This window comes from Globicephala melas, chromosome X, assembly GCF_963455315.2.
Source record: "Globicephala melas chromosome X, mGloMel1.2, whole genome shotgun sequence".
Taxonomy (NCBI): domain Eukaryota; kingdom Metazoa; phylum Chordata; class Mammalia; order Artiodactyla; family Delphinidae; genus Globicephala; species Globicephala melas.
The window spans coordinates 58,943,253-58,953,144 of NC_083335.1; the positions used below are offsets into that span (position 1 = coordinate 58,943,253).

A 9,892-nucleotide genomic window follows, 5' to 3' on the forward strand; every position below is an offset into this window, starting at 1 on the left:
AAGACCATCTGCTCAATGAAGGAATAATAATAGCAATAATAATATGGAGTGGTCGATTAGATACAAATTGTCTCACAAATATTGTGTACATCTTATAGTAAAACACCGCAGACATTTAGAAACGCTATAGAAGTTTTAAAAAATGCAAAACTAGTCTATTGTAAAACAGATTTCACCTGAAATACAGCTGCTATAACCAAGGCGCTGAAAGGTTATTCAGAGGCACACATCTGTCTTCCCACCCCCGTCCCCCATCCCTACCCCGCCCCCAAGTTACCCCACTCCTTTCTCTTCCTAGAGAGGAGCGACCAAAAACAAAACAAAACAAAAACAAAAACAACAAAAAACCTTACTCAAAGTAAACAATATATATTGATCAGCAGAAAAGGTTGGAGGGAGCTGTTGCCTGGCGCAGGGGATATGAGGTCCCCGCCTGGACCGTTTAAAGCAACTGTGTATCCGCGTTGAGAAGCCTGAATGCGTGTGTGTGTTTTCTTTCTTAATATGTTAGAGTCCCCTATTTAAAAAAAAAATTGGAGAGAGGGGGAAAAGAAAGAACGAACAACAAAAAAGAGAGAGAGACGGAGAGCTAGAGAAATAGCAATTAAAAAGCTGGAGTAAAAGGAAGAGAGTGGAAGAGAAAGAGAAATCCGCGCTGCTCCCAGTGCGGCCGGTTGCTTCCTCGCTTCCTGCAGTCAGAGATCGTGGCAGGACGTGTCTGTTTTCACCGTGTGCGTGTGCGAATAAACCTCATGTGGCTGCTGATCCCCTGGTGGAGTCATTCTTTTCTCTTTCTGTCTTCGATTACAGAACCAGACACGCACCACTTCTTTCTCCAACTGGAGGCTGTCTGCCAGCGAGGAAATCTCCTGCGCGGCAGGCTTGGGACACTTGAGGAAATGCGTCTCCAGTACGCCCTTGACACTCACCTCGATAGAGGTTCGCTTCTTGCGCTTGCGGCCCTGCGCCGCGATCTTGTCAATGCTGGTCGGACTCCCTGTGGACGAATCAGCCTCCTCCAGCCACTTGTTCAGCAGCGGCTTCAGCTTGCACATGTTCTTGAAGCTCAGTTGTAAGGCCTCGAACCTGCAGATGGTGGTCTGAGAGAACACGTTGCCGTACAGTGTGCCCAGCGCCAGCCCCACGTCAGCCTGCGTGAAGCCCAACTTGATTCTTCTTTGTTTGAACTGTTTGGCGAACTGTTCCAACTCATCCGAGGTTGGTGTCTCCTCGTCCGAGTGGTCCTGGCAGTGGTGCGAACCTAGGTCGCCGTGGTCTGGGGGCTCCCGGAGCACTGGGTGTAAGCTCTGCGTGGAGGCAGAGGCCGGCGGTGGAGTGAGCCCGCCGTGCTCAAGCATGCCACTCACCGTGAAGCCCGGCTGCGAGTACACGTTAAGGGGTTGGCTGCTCGACGTGATGGACGGATTCGGAGCCGGGCTCGCCCCCCAAGCATTCGGGTGGTTAGTGTGCGGAGAGTGGTGGGCGACGTGCGGAGAGCGGTGATGGATGATTGCGCCCAACTGTAGGTCTTCGCGCCCAGGCTTCACGTCTTGCTGTTCCAGGGGGCTGGTGGCCAGTGTGGAAGACCATGGGCCTCCATCGCTCAGACTGGTCACCCAGTGATGCCCGAGGGGGTGCCCATTGCTAGGAACTCCCTGCAAGTAATCACTTTGGAGAAGTTTCTGAGGGTTTCGGAAAGGACTCCCCTGCTGCATTCCCGCAGAGTCCGCATGGACCATAGAGCTGGAACTGAGAATGCTGTAGGGATTCGAGGCAGCTGTGGCCATGGTCGGTGAGGATCCCCTACTAGTTATAATGTGGCAAAGGGAGCAGCTTCAGCCTTTGACATCTATGGTACAGGGGAGCCAAAGCCGCGAAAGCGAGTTACCGGCACCCGCCGAGGCCAATTGCAGCGCGTCTCGGCCTGGCCTTCCGCGGACTCGGCCAATGGCGGCACGGGAGGCCGGGCTAGCTTTCCAAATTAGGCTGGCGAAGCTCGAGAGTTTCTGTGAGACCCAAGCAGGAAGTGAATCAATCTTTCGGCTCCATTGGCTGCCTAGTGCGAGTGACAGGAGCTTATTTGGTTAACCCTTCCCCCCACCTCCCACCGCTCTCGGACATCGAGGATGTTAGTAGAGGAGGGGGAAGGATGAGAGGGATGTGCGTTCGTGTGTGTGTGTGTGTGTGTGTGTGTGTGTGTGTGTGTGTGTGTTTGGTGGGGGATAGGGGTGAGGCGGCAAACTGGTTTTAGAACTTTTTAGGTTATTTAGATTAACCTAAATAAAGAAGAATATTAAGAAAACAATATAACCAGTTTAAATGTCTTATAGATTTTAGCGGATAGGGATTTTCCTCAGATTAATGTGGCGTTCTCGGTTAGTTGTGTGAGGGGGAGTGAAAAACAAAACGCCACTGCAAACTTTGAGCAATGAACGTCTTCGATAGGACCCTAAATCTGTGAGACTGAAGCCCATGATTCCAATAAAAGCTATTTCAATGTGTTTAATTTCATTTTATCATTTATAAGAAACTCGATACCAAGGTCAGAAAGCATCTAAGAGAGATGCCCAGATCCTTCTGAAAAGATTGATTTAGGGCATGAAGCACTGGAAAATTCGGAGAAAGTATTGTAAAATCTAATGTGATACTGGCAAAATCCAGTTATTTTGAAGTTTGTCTCCGAATTCAGTTGGTTAATTGGTAGATTTGAGGTTTTTTTTTTTTTTTTTTTTTTTTTTACTGCTCCGTGTCAGCTCCCATCAGAGGTCCCACAAATTTTGTCAGGGGCAAGTCTTGCTGAAGTGGGTAACCCTCCTATGCACTCACCCCAGACACTCAGCGAACCCATTCCCAGTAGGTACACAGGAGAATATTCATGACTACCTGCGCCCAGTGTTGTCCCCTAGGAAAATTGTTTTTAACACACACTTCTTCAACCCACCACCAATTCCACATAAGTTGAAGAAAATGGGAATCATTTAGTGTGCCCTGGAAATTCAGAGAGAGAGAGAGAGAGATGACTGGAGGGTTGTTTGGCATTAAGTACCGCCTCCCCCAACCCCAACGCCCCCCTCCCCCCGCCCCATTCCCATCAAGCTTGAATTTACTTTCAGTTTGGGAAGATGGGACTGTTTTTACATTTTGGTTAGAGGAAAATAGAGCAAAGACTTGTATTCCGCCTAAGCTTTTATAAGTTCGGGAAGGACAAGTCTATGTGCTCCACAGCCCAGTGCAAATGCGTTGCTTGTAAGCAGAGTGGGTGAAATGCAAATATTTTAGATTTGCTCTAGCTGGGAAAAGGCAACATCGGATACCTAGCATGATCTCTGAAGTTTAAAAATGACCTTTCATTGCATAATTTTGAACGTAACCTAGTTGCATAATTATATTTGCACTTACAGAAGACGGCATCAGAGTTCCCTTATTGGTTTAAAATTCCATTAAATATATTACAAGAGCTCCTAGGTTAAGCTTGATTTAAATTTGCATACATTTTCATATATTTAGCAGAAATAAAAGAGGGCTTGCAGCTACCAGAAAGTCATTAAGGCATTAGTTTCTCTAAGAAGACAGATCTGAAGAAAATGCAAGAAAATGAGAAAAAAATAAAAACAAGGTGAGCTTATTCTGACATTCCTTTATATAGCTAAAGAGCGTATATTTCCTGTGAAATGAGTAATTTCTTATGAGAGCACAGAGCAGCAAGAGCTTATGTTGTTAAATGTAAACTGTGTCTATTATGCAGGAAAGTCTGGCATCTGGTTGAGATCTATTTCTTTCTCTCTTAAAAAAAGAATAAACACTTAGTAATTATTGGTAGAGAGAATCATTTGCCATATTCTGCCCTCCCCCTTCTCCCTCATTGAAACTGCTTTCATTTGCTGGTGTCCTATTGTAAAGGTTTATCTGCTTTTAACCTAGAAATTGATTTTTTCCTCTCTCCCTTCCCTTTCCTCCCCTCCCCTTCCCTTCCCTTCCCTCCCTTCCCTTCCCTTCCCTCCGTTCCCCTCCTCTCCTTTCTCCTCCTTTCCTCTCCTCTCCTGTCCTCTTCTCTCCTCTTCTCCTTCTGCCCAGGAACGTCCTTTCTTTACTGCCAACTGTGTGTATCTTCCGTTGCAAGAATGCAATCTCATTTGTGCCCGAACTTTTGCTTCATGAAGAAAACAATAACTTGTTAAAATTAAACAAAAATAAAAGTTTTCCGGCGCTCTGTTAGACTGCCTGTTCAAGGATCCATTTGCCAGTCTGGGTTGGGTCAGTTTAGAGGTCAGAGGGAAACACATTGAAGAAACTATACGAGCAGAAAGATCATGATCATTGCCATGTTGTTGTTGTCGGTGGGTTCCCCACCCCCACCATTGCAGCTGCGTTTGGTTGAAAGAGTTGTTAATCTTAGCCTGGCCATTCAGGGAGTTAAGGCAATTATCAATTGATAAGACTTTTGCATGAAGAAGAAGTGGGTCCTCTTCCAATTCTGACTTGCCTGAGTTCTTAAAAAAAAAACCTTCCTCTTGCCTGTGGCTTCAGCTCTGGCTCTGAGCGAAGAGGTAAGGCCAGCCGCGGCAAAGTGGTTCAGACATTTTGCCCCGAGGCTGGTTGTGGGGGGCGGTGGTGTTGAGGACGGGGCATCTGCACCCAGCGACAGGCTTTTCCACACCGTTGCTTTTCAGTCTTTTAATATAAGAATAGCTTCTGTCAGGAACAAAAACCGATGTTAGTTGTCTTTTTCCTTTCCATTATTTCCTTTCCTTTTTCTTTCTTCCTTCCTCCTTTCCTTCTCTTTCTTTCTTTTTTTCTTTCTTTCTTTCTTTCTGTTTCCTTCCTTCCTTCCTTTCTTTCTTTCTTTAGTTTTCATAATTAGTTCCCATGAATATAGATACTGCCTATTGAATTCAGGTGGAATCATGTCCTTTAGCAGCTGAGATAGAATCTCTTGCACGTTAGGTGCTTTGTTTTTGAAGAAAATATCTGCATACAGTCAAATCTTCTTGCTGTTCTAACTAATCTGCTGGAGAGGTTTCCTTCGCCTTCTCCTGTCAGTCTAACTTCCCAAGTGTAACAGATGCCGCTCTCAAGCACTCCTTTCTGCGGCTTCTCTTTATTCAGCCTTGCATATTTCTCCCCATGATCTGGGTTTCCATAGAGAGAGGAATAAAAGAGGGGACCATGGTCACAAATCCCCTGCCCCATGCAAAATAAAAGAGCCTCATTCAATATACGACCCTGTCTGGACATGGGAGAAAAATAAGTCCATGAGAAGCTACTGTTGCAAAGAGCTTGTAACTAATTTTTCATAGACTGCATTTTGCCTTAAACTCAAAAGTTACCACTGGTAAACCTGCTATCTTGGGTAGCTGGGCTAAATACACAGCTTGGTGTTCTCCTCACTGAGATCTTGAAGTCCACTACCAGATCCTCAGATCTGATTTACCCCACCCCCTTCAGAGCTATGGTTTGAATATAATAATAGCTGTCAAACCCTGCCAGGCTGGGGCAGCTAAAAGTTGCCCTGGAGGGGATCCAGACTTAGAATTGGAGAAACTAATTTTAGCAAGTCTGCACACCTATCTCCAGCAAGGCAACACAGGTTTCGATTACCATGCCTGGCCAGCACACAGTACCAACTTCATTCCTCCTAGGGTTGCCTTCACACCCCAACTCGCTACCCCTCCCTACTCATCACTTTGCTTGATTTCTAAGAGGACTATTCAGTTAATTTCCAAAAGCAAGTCAGATCAGCTTGATTTACTTGTACTCATTTATTTGTAACCTGGGGGTTCACAGTGGCTTTCCTCCCTCACAATATTTAAGGATATAAAACAACTCCTGAGAGTCTTTGCAGACCTTATGCCCCCCTCCCTTCCCTTTCGAAGCAAGAAAGGACTCACAAAAGAAATTAAGCAGGTTAATGTAGTTCATGTCGCCCGTTCCTGTGGAAGCCTCCGAGCGTGGTCGAAGTTGGGCAGCCTGTGCCCAGGCTGGTTCAGAAAGTGCCCCGGCCATGGGGCTTATGCTGCTTGTAGATTTCATATTTGAGTGTAGATTATGAAGTGTTCTCGCCATACAAATTGGAAGAGGGGGAGACTGTCTGTGGCTGAGGATGGATGGGGTTGAGGAGGGGATTAAGGAAAGAAGTCCAAACGGCCAGATTTGAATGTGTATAATGCAGCATGAAGCTCCAGAAGGTAGGACATGGCACATAGGCATGACCTCAAATTGGAAACTTCACCTTCAACACAAGTTCACTTTGGAAGCAGGATGAGTTACGTTGGGCTTGGTGAGGACAAGTACACATTTTCTTTTTATAACCAGGGAGCTCATGAAGGAAGGGAAACAATTGAACAGCCTCTGAAAGGAAATAAGAAACCTTTTCCCTGATGTATGTACACTGAGCTCATGAGACATTCTCAGTGTGAGACACAGCTGCCCTACAAAGAGCCAGTCTACTGTACCTGCTCTTATAGTTGTTGTTGTTCTTCTTCTTCTTGGCAAACTGCATGGGGGAAGGTTAAGGGCTCAATATTCTGAGGGAGAATTAAAAAAAAATTAGATGGCATTAGCAGACATTAGCCAATACTGATTCAAGCTCAATTAGTTTATTTTAAAAAGATCTCTGTTGGCTTTCCTTGAACGTGAAGAAAAGGATATTCAGAGAAAAGGGGAGAGGGAGGAGTGACAACATATAGCAAATGCCGCAGCATAAACAGGGTTATTTATAAAATAAAATATTCATCATGAAAAATTTAATACAAATACCACAATCTTCAAGAACACTAGTTATTTGTTAGCAAAATCCACTGTCAGTGGGGAAGTGCTGAGGCATTGTGTGGCTGGAGCCTCAACAGGAGGGTTAGAGGATAAGGACAATAGAGACCTTCACTGCGGAGGGAAAGGATGCTGGCTCCCACCCTGCCACTTCGTAGGCAAGGTCGAGTTGATTCCGGCTCAGTTTCTCTTCTGAGTTTAGAGTTTACTTCTTCCCTTGCCATTGCTCTATCTTAGTGTCCCAGGGAAAGAACTCTACCGGGACAGAGCTATTGTGCAGTATTCTACGTGGCTATCATTTTTCCCGGTTCTAGGATTTAGGGTGTTTAGAAATCATTGTGGGCATTTGCCAGTCACTTTTTTTGCACTGCAGCTAGAGACTAGTTTCTAGGAATCCAGTTAACAGTTCTACAAAATACAGACCCCATGTGGAATTACCTCTGTGTGTGTGTCTGTCTCCCTCTCTCTGTGTCTCTCTTTATAATGGAGTAGCAGAATGTTTATAAATTTAAATTGCAGTGGTGGTTTTTAGTTTTACTTTGACTTTTTTCTTAAAATCAGAAGTGGTGGGAGCATTTAAAAACAAGAAAAAATATTTCCAGCCGCATAATTGATCAGAGGGCTTGGAGAGATTATCTATTACTTTAAACTCTGCAGATCTGTATTCGGGGCATCAATAAGTCCATCTAGTTTACCATTAGACGCTGTTTATAAATCATTGCCTTGGTTAATAGATCCGCCCCAAATTGCAATTCACTTCCTTCTTCATGGACGGATTAAGGTTTTAACATGCAAAATTGTAAGAATACTCCGGCTTCATTCATAACTGAGATCGTGTTTCCCCTGCACTCTTGTTCTCCGTCTCCCTTCCTTAGTGAATAGTACTTATCTGAAATGGCTAGCATTCTGCGTCCCCGTGTGGTAATGGGACTACGGGAAACTTGATTACAGATCAAAATATGCGCTCTTTCTAGGAAAAGACTTTTAGTAAGTAATCAGCTGAGTATTCGGGGCTCACGTTACTATTTGTGGGTCCTATGGTTGGCAAGAATCTATGTCATATTTGAAAATAAGCAAGTGACCAGATTTAACCTGCTATCATTATTCAGAAATTTCTATTATTTTTTTCCCAGAGGGATAGGGTAGGTAAGCAGGCTGATGATTATAAGAAAAATGTACTAAAAAGTATTGTAAACTCAAGTTTTATATATCAAATATAAATATATAATTGATATATGTGAGAGAGAGAAGTATTGGGGGAATAGTCCACTATGCAAGGACATTTGGGAAACCCACTTTTTACAAGAATATAAGCGCTTCCTCTGTTGTGATTGTTGTGCTAGTTCTGGGGGGAGGGGTGTTTTTTTTCCTGAGTGCTCTTAAAAATCTACATATTCTGTAACTTTGGGCCACTTCTTTTGTACTTTGCCCCATTCTCGATTGGGGGAATCAATTTGGCTTGCCTGCTTGGGGAAGAGATCTATTTGATCTGGTATTTCGGTTTCCAGCTGCCTGTGGATGCATTCCACAGTGTGTGTGTGTGTATACATTTTATATCCAAGAAAATTTTTGGAGTCTCTTTTCAATGCACAAGTGCTCAGGCGGTCAGCCAAAGAACCCAGCCCCCCACCAGGTCTTTCCTCTTGGTGTGTCCGCTCCCCTAACCACGAGTCTGCAGCTAGCCCGCTCTCAATTCTGGTGTTGCTACGAACTCAAGTCCCTTAGCTACAACCTGCAGAAAGTCAGAGCCAGAGAGAATCAAAGAGCTGTCCCAAAGTCCTGTACATGATCTTGGTGGGAGGGAGCGTGATCTGGGCAGCAACACTATCTCTAATCTCCGGGGTAGCCTGGCTGAGATGCTTGGATGAAGCCAAGCAGCTTGACCTGAGATAGCCTCTGAGATGCATCCTGAAAAGAGGCGGTTGGGCCAGGACAGGGGTGGGGGCGTTCAAATGAGAGATTCTGTGTTAAGATAACTCAGTGGATGATAATTCCTTGGGCTGAATGCGTCCTGTTTGGACAACTGAGCAGCCAGTGAGAGGGACTTATTTTGCCAGCCTCCTGGCATTCACTGTCCTGTTCTCCCCAAGCTCTCGTCCTCTATTTGGAACAGGTTCCATAGGATGGAGGCGGCTGAATTTCCCAGGTTGGAAGTGGAGGGAGGTGGCCAGGATTTAGAATAGCCAGTGCCAAGGCAGCTGTGTGAGCTGTGTGAGCCCAGGGGCCAACCAGCAGTTAGTTTTTCGGGATCCCCTAGACCCAGGCTGAGCACACTTGCCCCTTAATAGCCACAGTTCCTTGCTCTGTGGGCCCCTTAAACATTTCTAAGTCCAATATCTCCCTCTCTAGGCCTGAACAAAGGTAAGATGTTTAAGGTAACTCTTTCTTGGGAGGCAAGACCCAGCCCCTTTACTGCCAAACACTTTATATTATCACAATTCTGCCTCGGTGACACTCTCCCTTGGAGGTGTGCTTAGGAGAGCAGTGACCCCATGATTCTTCTTGTGTGCATATGTGTTGGGGCTGATAGTCACCCTAAACTATTTTATCCAGGCACTCAGATGTTAACTCATATCACACTGAAGGCAGCAGGATTTAAACCTCCCTAATCCTCTTTAGAAAGAACAAATTTCCTGTTTATAACAATTGACAGGGGCAAGAGAAAACTTAGGCTTCTAAGGAAACACACAGGGCAATCTAAATATCAACACTCAAATTTTTCTTTTACATCCTAAATATTCCTTTTAACTTAGTCAAATAATAGTGAGAATGAGGCTCTCTCATTTCCCCCACCTACCCTCTTCTTACTACTTATACTTTCAGAGAGAGATTGGGGTTCCTGTTTGCAGTTAAACTATAATTCAATCACATCTGTTCTCATCTTTACCTTTAAATGCAATATTTCCCCTGGTGCTTGATGTAAACATTAGATATGCACTCCCCCTGAAATGGATCACGTGCACCTTTGTGTGTGTGTGTGTGTGTCTGTGTCTGTGTCTGTGTCTGTGTCTGAGAGAGAGAGAGAGAGAGAGAGAGAGAGAGAGAGAGTTTACAAGGCTGAACTTTCCATATTGAAGTACAACTTTATTTGAGTGTATATTGAATTCAAAAATGATCTGAGCTCTGT

At 44.8% G+C, this 9,892-nt stretch overlaps 1 protein-coding gene across 1 annotated transcript; it reads right to left on the reverse strand.

The window, feature by feature from the left end:
• Window positions 1-286: 286 nt before the first annotated feature.
• POU3F4 (POU class 3 homeobox 4) lies at window positions 287-2,077 on the reverse strand. Its single transcript, XM_030848861.2, has one exon. The coding sequence runs from the start codon at window positions 1,785-1,787 to the stop codon at window positions 696-698; it is 1,092 nt and encodes a 363-aa protein (XP_030704721.1). The 5' UTR covers window positions 1,788-2,077; the 3' UTR covers window positions 287-695.
• Between the last annotated feature and the right edge of the window lie 7,815 nt (window positions 2,078-9,892).

Coding starts and splice junctions, on each gene's coding strand:
- POU3F4 (XM_030848861.2), bottom strand. CDS start 1,787: ATGGCCACAGCTGCCTCGAATCCCTACAGCATTCTCAGTTCCAGCTCT.